The sequence below is a fragment of the Lampetra fluviatilis genome, chromosome 4 (assembly GCF_964198595.1).
Source record: "Lampetra fluviatilis chromosome 4, kcLamFluv1.1, whole genome shotgun sequence".
In the NCBI taxonomy this organism is placed as follows: Eukaryota; Metazoa; Chordata; class Hyperoartia; order Petromyzontiformes; family Petromyzontidae; genus Lampetra; species Lampetra fluviatilis.
In genome coordinates, this window is record NC_136278.1 from 31,405,357 (window position 1) to 31,422,842 (window position 17,486).

Sequence of the window (17,486 nt, forward strand, 5' to 3'; positions counted from 1 at the left end):
CAGTCTCTTCTGTCACTGCAAGAGGCCCTTTCAGCGGCAGAAGTAACACAATTGTGTTTTGTTCGAAAATATCCCCACCCCCCCTCATAAATATCCGATTAGATCAACTAAGGTGCTCCGTAGTGAAGGATAAATATTGTTGGCAGGCAACTCGGTGGTCAGAGCACTGAGCCTGCACTGTTGAGTTCCTGGGTTTGAGGTGAGGCAGATGTCGGTGATTAAATTGGGTTCTCAAGTGTAGCAAGTTTGATGGTCTCATCATGTTAACGAATGATTTAGCACAGAAATATGGCCTTTTTTTCATCACTTAGCCAAGTTCCATCGCAATGAGAGCTCTAAATTTCGTCTTATCTGACCTCAATAGGCCGGTTCAAATTACTCCAAAGGTAGTTTTGTCACGTAATTTTTTGGGCCATTCTCTGACACGGGGCGATGCACACTGCTCGCTGTAAAAATGAAGAAAAGCTCTCTCGAAGGTGGTGATAGGGAGGAAAAGAATGCAAACGCAAAGTGAGAACGCTCTGCAGCAACAGCGCAGCGGAATGCTCGGCCCTTATTGGCTCAAGAATGAGTGTGAACTCCCACGTGTTGTCGAACCTCTGTCCAGAGTTCCTACACACACTTCCACCTCGGCGAGAAATCGGGAACCGTGTGTGCGAACAGTTCGCGACGAATACTCAAAGATGTGTGAATGCATTGCCACCTTCAAACGATACTCGGCTGTGTTGATTTATTGAAATCGCTGAAGTGATTCAATCTTCGTCTCGGAGAGCCAGGAGTTTGCGCCTCCTTATCCCCAGATCCATATCATTAGGTCTGTCGTGTAGCGTGGTCTGCATCGGCATGGCGTGTAATTTATCTCCCACCTCTTCTCTGCGTCGCTCAGCCTGAGCCCAAACGACCCAAATGCAATGTATTTGGTTAACCAGATGAGAACTCTAAAAGAGACCAGGATGAAAGTCTCATTTACAACGGTGACCCGAGTCACCAAAATTACAAAAGCAAAAACAGGACAGCAATGGATAGGCAAACGCCACTACCGAGGGCGGTAAGCGTGACCCCGACAGCTGGGCCGCCCGGTCGCCCGGTGCCGCAGGGAGGAGCAGAGTGGAGGTGGCGACTCCCGCCGCCTTGATTCTGCAATCGCGGCGATGTCGGAGCGTCGGATCACGCGTCCGGTGATAACACGGGCCCCTGGTACGGCTCCCGCTCCACGGCGCGCGGTTGGTTCACCTGCACGCGCGATCGCAGCGGCTCGCGTGAACCCCGGTTGGAGGTGGGGGGGGGAAGAGGCGCCGTCTGCTGCACCGCACGGCCGATTTCACTCAGCCGATGACCAAATCGCGCGGAATGCGGCCGATATATGGCCCGATCTCGGAAGCTTATCGGGGTTGAGTCTGCGCATTGCTCGTGTGGGTGACCATGCAGAGAGGTTGTCATAGGCTGCAGGGGCTACGTGGAGGGCCGGGCAGCACGATCCATTGTAGGGAACTAATGTTTTGACGTCTGTGATTCCTGCCTTCGACGCACTGAGCAGCATGAAGCATGGTGAAACAACCCTCACGATGCACACGGCAGAAGGGAGACCTTCAAACAGCAGTGGGTTGACGTAAAGGGCAGTACCCATATTCTAATGCATTAATTAAACATTACGTGTTAATATGCATTTTGAAGTTAATTTCATACGCACGTTATACTGCGTATTATAATGCACTATTATATAGGGTAGCGCAATTCGTTTAAAATGTATATTAACCATAGTGCTCGCTTATATCCACCTTATCCAAACTTGTTTTTGCGTAAGACCCAAGCGGTGCAGCCCTGCAAACGTTACCCCCCCACCCACCAGAGATTATATTATTCTGTCAGTCATCCCTTTCTGTGTGCCGTAGGGTAATCGGTAACCGGTAAACCAGCAACAGCTTTTAGAATCGGTTACCGGATTTTAAGAAGTCAGGAATCGTTTCCAAAGACAAAGATCCTCCGGATAGCCTGAGTAGACTCTTGGGGCAAGTGTTGTTAGCGAGCACCTATAAAGGCCGACACGGTACACGAGGGGGGGTGGGTGACTAGCACCATGCCAGACCACCTTTGTCTCCCCAGTGGCGATGATTTTACACACCGCACCAGGTACTCATTTGAGGCTGAATGAACCTAGGGGATCCCCAGGACCGATTCATATAATCGTCACTGGTGTTGGCCGTGAGCGGGAATCGAACTCGGATCGCCGGGTTTGTAGCGCAGCGTAACGCTAACTGCTGCACCACCGCTCCCCACGAATGCAATGCATGCACTGACACCCACGGAACGTGCAAACCACACGGCGGTGTAAGTCACGGCTTGGTGAAACGTTTTGTTGCTTGACAAATCAGGACGTGCGGCAAACTGGTGTCCGCTTTTTAATGCGGTCACCAGTACCGCAAAACAACAATTTTAACAACCCGAATTTTGGAATCGAGAAGGTAAAAGTGTTCAGTGTAAACATCAACTACCAACAGTTGGGCAGGCCTTCGCCAATCCACTGCTGGATGACGGCGCCTCCCCATGCCGTCAATTACATGGGCTTGACCATACTTCACCGCGCTGGTCAGTACCAGTCGGTGAAGCGAGGGCCCAGGCCGGGTTCAGATATCTCTCGCCGCCGATGTTCGCCGTCCCGTGGTTGTAGTTTTTTTTGTTTGTTCGGCACCGGTGTGTAGCCTACCCCTTGCGTAGGCGCCTACCTGGTCCTGCGCGCGTATGCGCTGGTACGCGTAGTCGGGGAAGGCAGCCCGCGGCACGTAGCGGCCCGTTCCCCGCAGGTCCGGGGCCAGGACGCCCCCCTCCCAGACGACGCGGCCCCGCGATATCGTGACGTCGGCCACGCCGTGGCACTCCATGCCCTCGAAGATGTTGAAGTCCACGGCCTGGTGATGGGTGCGCGCCGAGATGGTCCTGGCGGGCACGTGGACACCCGCCGGGTTAGAGGGGGGCCGGGGGGGGGGGACCGGGGTTCGGTTTGGGGGTTAAGTCATCCTCGCAGTAGCAGCGTTTGGCTGGCCATCGAACAATGACGGTTGCATGAATCGCGCGCTTTCAGATGCGCTTCTGCGGCCGTCTGGAACGTTCTTCGTTCCGATATTTGTGAGCCACTGGCGCAATCCACTTATCAATCGTCTACATTGGAAACTCATATCTTTAAAACTGCTTTTTGTGTTTAGTTCGTCGTCCGTCCACACGCACCTCGGATGACCACGTTTGGCTACGTGCGGTGCAAAAGAAGTTCAACACACGTGTACATACATCACAACCATCACTGCCACCCTTCGCCCAGCTGTTTGGCCGTACTTCATTGCGCTGTGGTCAGTGGGGCTTGGCGAAAGGGGAGCGCAGATGGAACCCCATCGGCGGGAAGGGAGAGAGAGGCGCGATGGGGGTGGAGATGTCCCGCCACGTAGCGCAGTGTCTATTCCGAGCCCATAAAAGCAGCGCATTCCATAACATTGTCGAGTAATTCCCCGTTTTACGTCGTTTTGCAAATACGTCGCCCTTTGATCCATCCCATTCCCTGATTTGGGGCGCCTCGACCCCACCCACGCACTTTGACCCCCCCCGCTGCCCCCCATTGTTGCCCCCCTCCCCCCGCTGTCCCCCACTGTTGCCCCCCCTTTCCCCACTGCCCCCCATTGTTATCCCCCCCTCCCCCCGCTGTCCCCCACTGTTGCCCCCCTTCCCCCACTGCCCCCCATTGTTATCCCCCCCTCCCCCCGCTGTCCCCCACTGTTGTCCCCCACTGTCCCCCACTTTTGCTCCCCCACCCCATTGTTCTCCCCCCCCCCCCCAATGTTATCCCCCCCTCCCCCCGCTGCCCCCCACTGTTATCCCCCCTCCCCCCGCTGCCCCCCATTGTTATCCCCCCCTCCCCCCGCTGTCCCCCACTGTTGTCCCCCACTGTCCCCCACTTTTGCTCCCCCACCCCATTGTTCTCCCCCCCCCCAATGTTATCCCCCCTCCCCCCGCTGCCCCCCATTGTTATCCCCCCCTCCCCCCGCTGTCCCCCACTGTTGCCCCCCCCGCCCACCCCGTCGCCCGGGGTCACCACCTGGTGGCGTTGGGGTCCCACACGACGAGGTCGGCGTCGCAGCCCGGCGCGATGCGGCCCTTGCGCGGGTGGAGGTTGAAGATCTTGGCGGCGTTGGTGCTCGTCACGGCCACGAAGCGGTTCTCGTCCATCTTGCCGCTGTGCTGCTCGGACGCCCACAACGCTCGGGAGGGTCACCGATTTGAAACTAAAAAGTGGCCAGAATAGCGGTGGGTTGTTTTTGGGGGGGTGGGGACAGGAGGGGCGGGGGTTGGATCGCGTTAAATATAAATGTGTCGTTAAGCTCGCTACCACCCGGCACATTTATATTTTGGCGATCTAACCCAAGATAATCCTCTTACGGATAACATTTGGTCGTGAATGCCTGCGTGTTAAACGAAAGAACTGCCAACCGGTCGGTCGGTAATTACTCAATGGCGGCGTCATTGAGTAATGTTTTGCGTTTTCAATTCGACCAGGTCCGATCGTCAAAAAGTAAACAATGTTTTTCTACATTTTATATTACCAGGTAAGGCCCACTGAGCTGTACAGCTCTTTTTCAGGACCTGGCTATCACTAATGATAGCTCAACGAAGTGGCTCATCATGTGGAAATGTATAGGAGCTAAACATTATGAACGCGTGATGTTGATTCTAAACGTGGAGGGGATAGAAACAGGAGGACCCGGAGAAAAATCCACGCGACCACAGGGAGAGAGACACGCAAACTCCAAATATACAGCAGCAGGCGTCTGGGTCGGGATCGAACCACGACCTATTTGCATGCCAGGCGAGGTAGTTAACATCTCCTAGCCACCGTGATTATGATGATGATGAGAGAGACACTGCAAACTCCAAATATACAGCAGGCGTCTGGGTCGGGATCAAACCCACATCATCGTGCATACCAGGCGAGGTAGTTAACATCTCCTAGCCACCGTGATTATGATGATGATGAGAGAGACACTGCAAACTCCAAATATACAGAAGCAGGCGTCTGGGTCGGGATCGAACCCACATCATCGTGCATACCAGGCGAGGTAGTTAACATCTCCTAGCCACCGTGGCCCGCGCATGGCACTCACCACGCCGCGCTCCCAGATGACGGACATGCGGTCCTCCACGCCGTTGACGCCGTTGGGGATCTTGGTGAAGTCGTCCTTGCCCATCGCTTTCTGGCACGCGTTGAACGTGCAGTTGTCCGTGCCCGTGGTCGAGAGGTCGTCGCTGCACCACGCACCCGGTAACCAGGTTAACCCGACTGGGTTATCGGTCGGTTGCAGGTCGGTCGGTCAGTCAATCGGTCAGTCAATCGGTTGGTCAATCAATCAGACGGTCAGTGAATCGGTCAGTCAATCAGACGGTCAGTGAATCGGTCAGTCGGTCAGTGAATCGGTCAGTCAATCAGTTGGTCAGTGAATCGGTCAGTCAATCAGTTGGTCAGTGAATCGGTCAGTCAATCAGTCGGTCAGTGAATCGGTCAATCAATCAGTCGGTCAGTGAATCGGTCAGTCAATCAGTTGGTCAGTGAATCGGTCAGTCAATCAGTCGGTCAGTGAATCGGTCAATCAATCAGTCGGTCAGTGAATCGGTCAGTCAATCAGTTGGTCAGTGAATCGGTCAGTCAATCAGTTGGTCAGTGAATCGGTCAGTCAATCAGTTGGTCAGTGAATCGGTCGGTCAGTGAATTGATCGGTCGGTCAGTCAATCGGTCGGTGAGTGAATTGGTCGGTCAGTGAATCGGTCAGTCAATCGGTTGGTCAGTCAATCAGACGGTCAGTGAATCGGTCAGTCGGTCAGTGAATCGGTCAGTCAATCAGTCGGTCAGTGAATCGGTCAGTCAATCAGTTGGTCAGTGAATCGGTCAGTCAATCAGTCGGTCAGTGAATCGGTCGGTCAGTGAATCGGTCAGTCAATCAGACGGTCAGTGAATCGGTCAATCAATCAGTCGGTCAGTGAATCGGTCAGTCAATCAGTTGGTCAGTGAATCGGTCAGTCAATCAGTTGGTCAGTGAATCGGTCGGTCAGTGAATTGATCGGTCGGTCAGTCAATCGGTCGGTGAGTGAATTGGTCGGTCAGTGAATCGGTCGGTCAGTGAATTGATCGGTCGGTCAGTCAATCGGATGGTCAGTGAATTGGTCGGTCAGTCAATCGGATGGTCAGTCAATCGGTCAGTCAATCGGTCAGTCAGTCAATCAGTCGGTCAGTCAATCGGTCAATCAATCAGAGTGTCGGTCGTTTAACGGTCAGTCGCGCGTCTGGTTGAGAGTGCAGTGACTGACTGGTGAATCAAGTAAGTGGCCTTGGGCAGGAGGGCGCTTTGCTCAGTGGGGCGATGACGGGGCGGGCGAGGACAATGTCCACCAGGGAGACGGACCGGTGGCATTAGCTGGTGATGATTAGTGACACGGGCCAGACATGGGACGGAGATCGGCGAGTAAGCTGGTGGTGACGGTAGTGGTGTTGCTGCAGCTGCTGCAGACGGTGGTTGTGTGGTGGTGGTGGTGGTGCTAATCGGGATATTGCTGCTAGTTGGTGGTGGTTGTGGTACTGAGAGCGGTGGTGTAGTGGTTAGCGCTACGCTGCGCTACGAACCCGGCTACCCGAGTTCAATTCCCGCTCACGGTAACAACCAGTGACGAATATCTGAACCGGTCCTGGGCCTCAAATGAGTGCTTGATGCGGTGTGTCGTAAACATCGCCACTCGGGAGACAAAGGCGGCCGGGCGCGGTGCTGGCCACCCACCCCCTCGTGTGCCGTGCCGGCCTTCATAGATGCTCGCTAACAGCACTTGCCCCAACAGTCTGGTAAAGGCTATACGGGGGATCTTTGTCTTTGGTCCTGCTAATTTTGGTGTTGGCGGTGAGGGTATCTGTGTTGGTAGTGTTGCTCGTGACGGTGCTGCTGCTGCTGATGTCATCGTGGCGGTGAGCACGCGGCAGGCAATCCCCTGCTCACTTGGCGAGGAGGTCCATGAGGTATCCTGGCGTGGTCGGGTCCGGCCGCAGCGGGGGCCCCATGACGTAGGCGGCCGCGTGGCGCCAGTCGCGGTGCCAGTAGTGGGTGCCGTCCGTGCCCAGGCCGGCCGCGATCGGCTCCCCGAACACCACCTGGCCTGCGCGCGTCACGCCGGTCACACCTCGCTCGCTCGCTCGCCTGCCCACAATCTCGAGGAGAGATTCTAGTCCCGGTGCGCCAGTCTCTCTTCCAAAGGCCAATTCGCGACGATGCGCAGAGCGGAGATGAAGACTCTTCTCACTCCGCTCTACGAGGGCTCTCGAAAGTTATCTGGACAGATTTGACCCCAGTCCCCGCCGACCATCGGTGCCATCATCGTGAAGGCGTCGTTCGTCGATAGCCAGTGCCCCCCCCCCCCCCCGTGTGTATCCCTCGGACTCGGCTCGGCACGATGCCCAGCTGTGTTCGACACGCGCTTATTCTCTCTCTCTCATACTGCAGCTTCTCTACATCACCTTCCATTTGTCTCCCTCGTCTTTTCCTCCCCCTCTCATCTCGCTCCACTCCCCTCCACGCACTCTCCTGCCTCTCCCCTCTCATCTCACTCGACTCCCCTCCACGCACTCTCCTACCTCTCTCCTCCCATCTCGCTCCACTCCCCTCCACGCACTTTCCTGCCTCTCCCCTCTCATCTCACTCGACTCCCCTCCACGCACTCTCCTACCTCTCTCCTCCCATCTCACTCTACTCCCCTCCACGCACTTTCCTGCCTCTCCCCTCTCATCTCACTCGACTCCCCTCCACGCACTCTCCTACCTCCCCCCTCTCATTTCACTCTACTCCCCTCCACGCACTCTCCTGTCTCTCCCCACTCATCTCACTCTACTCTCCTCCACGCACTCTCCTACCTCCCCCCTCTCATTTCACTCTACTCCCCTCCACGCACTCTCCTACCTCTCCCCTCTCATCTCACTCTACTCTCCTCCACGCACTCTCCTACCTCTCCACTCTCATCTCACTCTACTCCCCTCCACGCACTCTCCTACCTCTCCCCTCTCATCTCACTCTACTCTCCTCCACGCACTCTCCTACCTCTCCACTCTCATCTCACTCTACTCCTCTCCACGCACTCTCCTACCTCTCCCCTCTCATCTCACTCTACTCCTCTCCACGCACTCTCCTACCTCTCCCCTCTCATCTCACTCTACTCCCCTCCACGCACTCTCCTGTCTCTCCCCACTCATCTCACTCTACTCTCCTCCACGCACTCTCCTACCTCCCCCCTCTCATTTCACTCTACTCCCCTCCACGCACTCTCCTACCTCTCCCCTCTCATCTCACTCTACTCTCCTCCACGCACTCTCCTACCTCTCCACTCTCATCTCACTCTACTCCTCTCCACGCACTCTCCTACCTCTCCCCTCTCATCTCACTCTACTCTCCTCCACGCACTCTCCTACCTCTCCCCTCTCATCTCACTCTACTCTCCTCCACGCACTCTCCTACCTCTCCACTCTCATCTCACTCTACTCCTCTCCACGCACTCTCCTACCTCTCCCCTCTCATCTCACTCTACTCTCCTCCACGCACTCTCCTACCTCTCCACTCTCATCTCACTCTACTCCTCTCCACGCACTCTCCTACCTCTCCCCTCTCATCTCACTCTACTCCTCTCCACGCACTCTCCTGCCTCTCCCCTCTCATCTCACTCTACTCCCCTCCACGCACTCTCCTACCTCTCCACTCTCATCTCACTCTACTCCTCTCCACGCACTCTCCTACCTCTCCCCTCTCATCTCACTCTACTCCTCTCCACGCACTCTCCTGCCTCTCCCCTCTCATCTCACTCTACTCCCCTCCACGCACTCTCCTACCTCTCCACTCTCATCTCACTCTACTCCTCTCCACGCACTCTCCTACCTCTCCCCTCTCATCTCACTCTACTCCTCTCCACGCACTCTCCTGTCTCTCCCCACTCATCTCACTCTACTCTCCTCCACGCACTCTCCTGCCTCTCCCCTCTCATCTCATTCTACTCTCCTCCACGCACTCTCCTACCTCCCCCCTCTCATTTCACTCTACTCCCCTCCACGCACTCTCCTACCTCCCCCCTCTCATTTCACTCTACTCCCCTCCACGCACTCTCCTACCTCTCCCCTCTCATCTCCCTCTACTCCCCTCCAAGCACTCTCCTACCTCTCCACTCTCATCTCACTCTACTCCCCTCCACGCACTCTCCTGCCTCTCCACTCTCATCTCACTCTACTCCTCTCCACGCACTCTCCTACCTCTCCCCTCTCATCTCACTCTACTCTCCTCCACGCACTCTCCTACCTCTCCCCTCTCATCTCACTCTACTCTCCTCCACGCACTCTCCTACCTCTCCACTCTCATCTCACTCTACTCCTCTCCACGCACTCTCCTACCTCTCCCCTCTCATCTCACTCTACTCTCCTCCACGCACTCTCCTACCTCTCCCCTCTCATCTCACTCTACTCTCCTCCACGCACTCTCCTACCTCTCCACTCTCATCTCACTCTACTCCTCTCCACGCACTCTCCTACCTCTCCCCTCTCATCTCACTCTACTCCTCTCCACGCACTCTCCTGCCTCTCCCCTCTCATCTCACTCTACTCCCCTCCACGCACTCTCCTACCTCTCCACTCTCATCTCACTCTACTCCTCTCCACGCACTCTCCTACCTCTCCCCTCTCATCTCACTCTACTCCTCTCCACGCACTCTCCTGCCTCTCCCCTCTCATCTCACTCTACTCCCCTCCACGCACTCTCCTACCTCTCCACTCTCATCTCACTCTACTCCTCTCCACGCACTCTCCTACCTCTCCCCTCTCATCTCACTCTACTCCTCTCCACGCACTCTCCTGTCTCTCCCCACTCATCTCACTCTACTCTCCTCCACGCACTCTCCTGCCTCTCCCCTCTCATCTCATTCTACTCTCCTCCACGCACTCTCCTACCTCCCCCCTCTCATTTCACTCTACTCCCCTCCACGCACTCTCCTACCTCCCCCCTCTCATTTCACTCTACTCCCCTCCACGCACTCTCCTACCTCCCCCCTCTCATTTCACTCTACTCCCCTCCACGCACTCTCCTACCTCCCCCCTCTCATCTCACTCTACTCCCCTCCACGCACTCTCCTACCTCTCCCCTCTCATCTCACTCTGCTCCCCTCCACGCACTCTCCTACCTCCCCCCTCTCATCTCACTCTACTCCCCTCCACGCACTCTCCTACCTCTCCCCTCTCATTTCACTCTACTCCCCTCCACGCACTCTCCTACCTCCCCCCTCTCATCTCACTCTACTCCCCTCCACGCACTCTCCTACCTCTCCCCTCTCATCTCACTCTGCTCCCCTCCACGCGCTCTCTCCGCTCCAGCACACCAACGCTTCCTGTGGAAGCACCCAGTGAACCTTCGCTCGGCGGGAGGTCGCTCTTTTTCCGGTGCTGTCCCCACCGTCTGTAACTCCCTACCCCCCAGCCATCGGTTCTGCCGACTCTCTACCCCACCTCGGCACACGCGTTTCATCTCTCTTATACTCCAGCTTCTCCGAATCTGCTTCTATTTGTTTTCCTCCCCTTTGCCCCACGATACGGAGGAGGTGGCTTTTGCTCTTGTTGTTGTTGTTGTTATTATTTTGCCGATGCACCCTACCGCCCCTCCTCCGCGGCTGCTCGTTCACCTGCCCTGCGCGCGCGCGCGATGACGTCGGCGGCCGCCTTGCTCATCACGTGCACCACGTAGAGCGGGCAGCGCGCGCGCCCCGCGATCGTGATGGCCCGGTTCGTGGCCTCGGCCTCCACCACCTCGGGCCGGCACAGCTCGTGGCCTTCGGGCCCCGTGATGCCGCGTTCCAGCATCTCCTTCTCGCCCTGCCCGAGCAGCAGCAGCAGGAACATCGTCATCAGCATCGCCAGCAGCAGCAGCAGCGTTGTCAACAGCAGCAGTGGCGGAGTGACTGTAGCAGCGTGTCGTACATATGTATGTTCTTTTGTACCGTACGTAGCCAACCGTGCGAATCAGCAGCATAACCATCAGCAGCAGCATCTCTACCAACAACATCATCAGCATTATCGAGCGCCATATGTGAGTCATTCTACTCATTCTACTCCCCTCTCATCTCACTCTACTCCCCTCCACGCACTCTCCTACCTCTCCCCTCTCATCTCACTCTACTCCCCTCCACGCACTCTCCTACCTCTCCCCTCTCATCTCACTCTACTCCCCTCCACGCACTCTCCTACCTCTCCCCTCTCATCTCACTCTACTCCCCTCCAAGCACTCTCCTACCTCTCCCCTCTCATCTCACTCTACTCCCCTCCACGCACTCTCCTACCTCTCCCCTCTCATCTCACTCTACTCCCCTCCATGCACTCTCCTACCTCTCCCCTCTCATCTCACTCTACTCCCCTCCAAGCACTCTCCTACCTCTCCCCTCTCATCTCACTCTACTCCCCTCCATGCACTCTCCTACCTCTCCCCTCTCATCTCACTCTACTCCCCTCCATGCACTCTCCTACCTCTCCCCTCTCATCTCACTCTACTCCCCTCCACGCACTCTCCTACCTCTCCCCTCTCATCTCACTCTACTCCCCTCCACGCACTCTCCTACCTCTCCCCTCTCATCTCACTCTACTCCCCTCCAAGCACTCTCCTACCTCTCCCCTCTCATCTCACTCTACTCCCCTCCACGCACTCTCCTACCTCTCCCCTCTCATCTCACTCTACTCCCCTCCATGCACTCTCCTACCTCTCCCCTCTCATCTCACTCTACTCCCCTCCAAGCACTCTCCTACCTCTCCCCTCTCATCTCACTCTACTCCCCTCCATGCACTCTCCTACCTCTCCCCTCTCATCTCACTCTACTCCCCTCCATGCACTCTCCTACCTCTCCCCTCTCATCTCACTCTACTCCCCTCCACGCACTCTCCTACCTCTCCCCTCTCATCTCACTCTACTCCCCTCCACGCACTCTCCTACCTCTCCCCTCTCATCTCACTCTACTCCCCTCCACGCACTCTCCTACCTCTCCCCTCTCATCTCACTCTACTCCCCTCCAAGCACTCTCCTACCTCTCCCCTCTCATCTCACTCTACTCCCCTCCAAGCACTCTCCTACCTCTCCCCTCTCATCTCACTCTACTCCCCTCCAAGCACTCTCCTACCTCTCCCCTCTCATCTCACTCTACTCCCCTCCATGCACTCTCCTACCTCTCCCCTCTCATCTCACTCTACTCCCCTCCAAGCACTCTCCTACCTCTCCCCTCTCATCTCACTCTACTCCCCTCCATGCACTCTCCTACCTCTCCCCTCTCATCTCACTCTACTCCCCTCCATGCACTCTCCTACCTCTCCCCTCTCATCTCACTCTACTCCCCTCCACGCACTCTCCTACCTCTCCCCTCTCATCTCACTCTACTCCCCTCCACGCACTCTCCTACCTCTCCCCTCTCATCTCACTCTACTCCCCTCCACGCACTCTCCTACCTCTCCCCTCTCATCTCACTCTACTCCCCTCCATGCACTCTCCTACCTCTCCCCTCTCATCTCACTCTACTCCCCTCCACGTACTCTCCTACCTCTCCCCTCTCATCTCACTCTACTCCCCTCCACGTGCTTTCTCCGCCCCAGAAACCAAAGGCTTTCTGTGGAAGCTCCTCGTGGAGAGGTCGCTCATTCTCCCCGCGGTCGCGTGGATTTTGTGTCCGGGTCCTCCGCTGTTTCCCCCACATATAGAATCATCGTACCGCGTTCTAGAGTATTTTTTTGGCTGCTACTATTAAATTCCTACGTGGTCAGCCGTTTCGTTGAGCTTATCATTTGTGAAAGCCGGGTCGCTTCTGAAAAAAGAGTTACACAGCTCAGTGGGCATTAAACAAATCTGTTAAATATTTACTAATTAGATCTTGACCTAAAGCTTTCGTGACTGCAGGAATATATATTCTATGGGCCTTTCGGTAAAGCCACGCAGATAGAAAACTAAATAAAAACATCACGACAGGTCAAGACGATTGCGTGTGTTGCGATCGAAACGTCGTGATATTTTCGTATTATTTTTCTATCTACGTGGCTTTACCGAAAGACCCATAGAATTAAATTTTCCTAATTAGTTTAAAGGCCTCGCGGTCGGGGGGGGGGCACGGAGTGTGAGTCACCCCGTGGCCCCCCAACCCGTGCCGCCGCTATGCACGGCCCTGCGTACAGGGTGTAGCGCCCACAGCCGCTTGTGCCACGACAGGGGACTCCACATCCTCGGCCGCTGGCGCGTGTTGTGTTGTTGTTGCTGTTTTGCGGCGCTATTGGATAACGCTGGGACGTGTCTCCGCGTGGCGCGCCTCCTGTCAAAGGGTTTCACAAAGTTCGGTTCTGGAACTCGGGATGGAGAAGGTTGTCCACCCCTTAGCAAATATACATCCGTGTTGTTTAAAATCATCACCATCGGCAGTTGTTGTCAACACGTGGTTTTGATATGAACGTATCATAATCCTAAACTCACCGTTACTCATTATCGCCAGCTTCTTCATCTTCTGTAAAATCATCATCGCTGTCAAAATCATTATCGCTTTCATCATTCAAATCATCGTCATCATCACGGTATTGATCGTCATCATCATCATCGTCGGCACCATCATCACGACCATCATCATCACCATCGTCATTATCATCACTCTCGTCATCATCATCATCACCATCGTCATTATCATCACTCTCGTCATCATCATCATCGTCGGCACCATCATCATCATCGTTGGCACTATCACCACGACCATCATCGTCACCATCGTCATGATCATCATCACCAGCCACCACGCCGGCGCTCCCCTCGTCACCTCGGCGATGAGGTCTCCGTTCTCGGCGTGAACTTGCGCAATGGCGCCGAGCTCCTTGCAGCGACGGAACACGGAGAAGAGTTCGGGGTCGCGCAGCATGAACGCCTCCCTGTAGGCCATGAACGCCTTGAAGGAGTTGACCCCCTCGCTACGCACCAGCACCCCCATCTCCTCGCTCACCTGCGTGCCGCGTCACAACCCGCTCACATGCGCACACCCTCACCCACACGCGCACACCCTCACCCACACGTGCACACCCTCACCCACACGTGCACACCCTCACCCACACGCGCACACCCTCACCCACACGTGCACACCCTCACCCACACGCGCACACCCTCACCCACACGCGCACACCCTCACCCACACGTGCACACCCTCACCCACACGCGCACACCCTCACCCACACGCGCACACCCTCACCCACACGAGCACACCCTCACCCACACGCGCACACCCTCACCCACACGTGCACACCCTCACCCACACGCGCACACCCTCACCCACACGTGCACACCCTCACCCACACGCGCACACCCTCACCCACACGCGCACACCCTCACCCACACGCGCACACCCTCACCCACACGTGCACACCCTCACCCACACGCGCACACCCTCACCCACACGTGCACACCCTCACCCACACGCGCACACCCTCACCCACACGTGCACACCCTCACCCACACGCGCACACCCTCACCCACACGTGCACACCCTCGCCCACACGCGCACACCCTCACGCACACTCCCTCACCCACACGTGCACGCTCTCACCCACACGCGCACACCCTCACCCACACGCGCACACCCTCACCCACACGCGCACACCCTCACCCACACGCTCACACCCTCACCCACACGCTCACACCCTCACCCACCCACGCACACCCTCACCCACACGCTCACACCCTCACCCACACGCGCAAGCTCTCACCCACCCACGCACACCCTCACCCACACGTGCACACTCTCACCCACACGCGCACGCTCTCACCCTCACCCACACGCGCACACCCTCACCCACACGTGCACACCCTCACCCACACGCGCACACCCTCACCCACACGCGCACACCCTCACCCACACGTGCACACCCTCACCCACACGCGCACACCCTCACCCACACGCGCACACCCTCACCCACACGTGCACACCCTCACCCACACGCGCACACCCTCACCCACACGTGCACACCCTCACCCACACGCGCACACCCTCACCCACACGTGCACACCCTCACCCACACGCGCACACCCTCACCCACACGCGCACACCCTCACCCACACGCGCACACCCTCACCCACACGTGCACACCCTCACCCACACGCGCACACCCTCACCCACACGTGCACACCCTCACCCACACGCGCACACCCTCACCCACACGTGCACACCCTCACCCACACGCGCACACCCTCACCCACACGCGCACACCCTCACGCGCACACCCTCACCCACACGTGCACACCCTCACCCACACGCACACACCCTCGCCCACACGCGCACACCCTCACGCACACTCCCTCACCCACACGTGCACGCTCTCACCCACACGCGCACACCCTCACCCACACGCGCACACCCTCACCCACACGCGCACACCCTCACCCACACGCTCACACCCTCACCCACACGCTCACACCCTCACCCACCCACGCACACCCTCACCCACACGCTCACACCCTCACCCACACGCGCAAGCTCTCACCCACCCACGCACACCCTCACCCACACGTGCACACTCTCACCCACACGCGCACGCTCTCACCCTCACGTGCACACCCTCACGCACACGCGCACGCTCTCACCCACCCACGCACCCCTCACGCACACGTACACACCCTCACCCACACGCTCACACCCACACGCGCACGCTCACACCCTCACCCACACGCGCACACCCTCACCCACACGTGCACACCCTCACCCACACGCGCACACCCACACGCGCACACCCTCACCCACACGCGCACACCCACACGCGCACACCCTCACCCACACCTGGCCATCCTCCTAACCTGCTCGCTCCACCACGTGACGCCCACGTGCAGCGAGTAGTCGCAGCACACGTTGGGGTCGGCCCAGCCTCGCCACGTGCAGAACGCGTCGAGCAGAGAGATGCCCCGAGCCCCCAGGACGAAGTCCACGATCATCGTGGTGCCTCCAGCCAGGGCAGCCTGCCAACACCCCCCGGGGGGCAGCACCGAGTCAGCACAAATAAAAAAACTCAACGTGTTCATCAAATTACACTTTGCGTGTGGCCTTAAAGAAAAAAACGTATACAATAGGCGACGTTTCGGGCAGGGGCCCAGTAGAGTATTCACACTGTCGCCTCTCTATGTGTTGTGAGGAAGAGAGAATTGCCCACAGCGTTATCGAGTATTTGTCTAAATGTACTTTTAAGGCCACACAAACACAGAGTGGTGCTGGTGGTTGTTGTTTGTGCACCACTGCCAACGCAGCAGCGTAAGCACAGAATAGACAAAGGTCGCTACAATTAAGTTATGCATCACAATAGCGCATCTTCATTCTTTAATAACGTCTCATTTGTCTTTATGCACACAAAAAAATCACCCCCACCTAATAACAGCTCGCCGCTCTAAGAAGATGCAGTTGTGCAAAGGCTCCGTCATCCTTGGTCAGGTGATGTCTGCCATCTCGTGGTAACGTCTGGGGGGGGGGGGTGCGTGACGGGTGGAATGCCGCTCGTTAGGAGCGCGACAGAGCCGTGCCTAGGGTACACGGCGAATCGGGGCGATCGCCCCGGGCCCCGCACTTTGGGGGTGCCCCGCGCTTCGACGTCACGGTGTCGGATGTAACACTGCCGGTTTAGTTTGAAGGCGTCGGGGAGTCCACACGGTGTGAGTTGGCCCGGTACCCCGCACCTCCTCCCCCTTAAATGGACAGCCCTGCTGGCAGGGTTACTATTCCCAAGCCTCCTCTCCCCCCCCCCTCCCCTACATCGTTTTACAACGCAACTCAGCCGCTCAGAGGCACCAGGAGACGGAACGCGCGCAGGGTAGAGGCGTCGCCTTGCCTCGCAGCGAGCGGGCCAGACGTTGAGCGGGCGCGCGAGGTGCACGTGTGCTGGACGCGTGTTCCCGTGCAATGTGGTGGTGGTGGTGGTGTGTTGAGTGTGTGTGTTACGTGCGAGAGGTGTGTGTGTGTTACGTATGTTCACGTGTAAGGAGTGTGTTCATGTGTAAGGAGTTTGTGCATGTTTAAGTCGAGTGTTCATGCGTAAGGAGTGTGTTCGTCTGTAAGGAGGGTGTTCGTGTGTAAGGAGTGTGTTCGTGTGTAAGGAATGTGTTCATGCGTAAGGAGTGTGATCATGCGCAATGGTGTGTTCATGTGCAATGCACATGTTCGTGCGCAAGAAGTGTGTTCATGTGCATGGCGGGTGTTCATGTGTAAGGAGGGTGTTCATGTGAACGGCTTGCGTTCGTGTGTTCACGCGTAAGGAGTGTGTTCATGCGAAGGGAATGTGTTCATGCTTAAAGGGTGTGTTACTGTGCAAGGAGTGTGTTCGTGTGCAAGGAGTGTGTTCACGCGTTAGGAGTGTGTTCGTGTGTAAGGAGTGTGTTCGCGTGTAAGGAGTGTGTGCACGTGTAAGG

The 17,486-nt window shown here is 56.9% G+C and overlaps 1 protein-coding gene across 1 annotated transcript in view; it reads right to left on the bottom strand.

The window, feature by feature from the left end:
* Positions 1 to 904: 904 nt before the first annotated feature.
* The window catches only part of LOC144931358 (dihydropyrimidinase-like), a 17,737-nt gene continuing 1,155 nt past the window's right edge, over positions 905 to 17,486 (bottom strand). Inside the window, exons 2-9 of the mRNA XM_078855162.1 lie at positions 15,891 to 16,049; positions 13,870 to 14,049; positions 10,723 to 10,912; positions 7,020 to 7,176; positions 5,145 to 5,286; positions 4,082 to 4,224; positions 2,724 to 2,934; positions 905 to 1,233 (exon numbers count right to left, since the gene is read on the bottom strand). Coding sequence (XP_078711288.1) covers positions 1,168 to 1,233; positions 2,724 to 2,934; positions 4,082 to 4,224; positions 5,145 to 5,286; positions 7,020 to 7,176; positions 10,723 to 10,912; positions 13,870 to 14,049; positions 15,891 to 16,049 — 1,248 coding nt within the window. The 3' untranslated portion in view covers positions 905 to 1,167. The remainder of the gene's footprint in view (positions 1,234 to 2,723; positions 2,935 to 4,081; positions 4,225 to 5,144; positions 5,287 to 7,019; positions 7,177 to 10,722; positions 10,913 to 13,869; positions 14,050 to 15,890; positions 16,050 to 17,486) is intronic.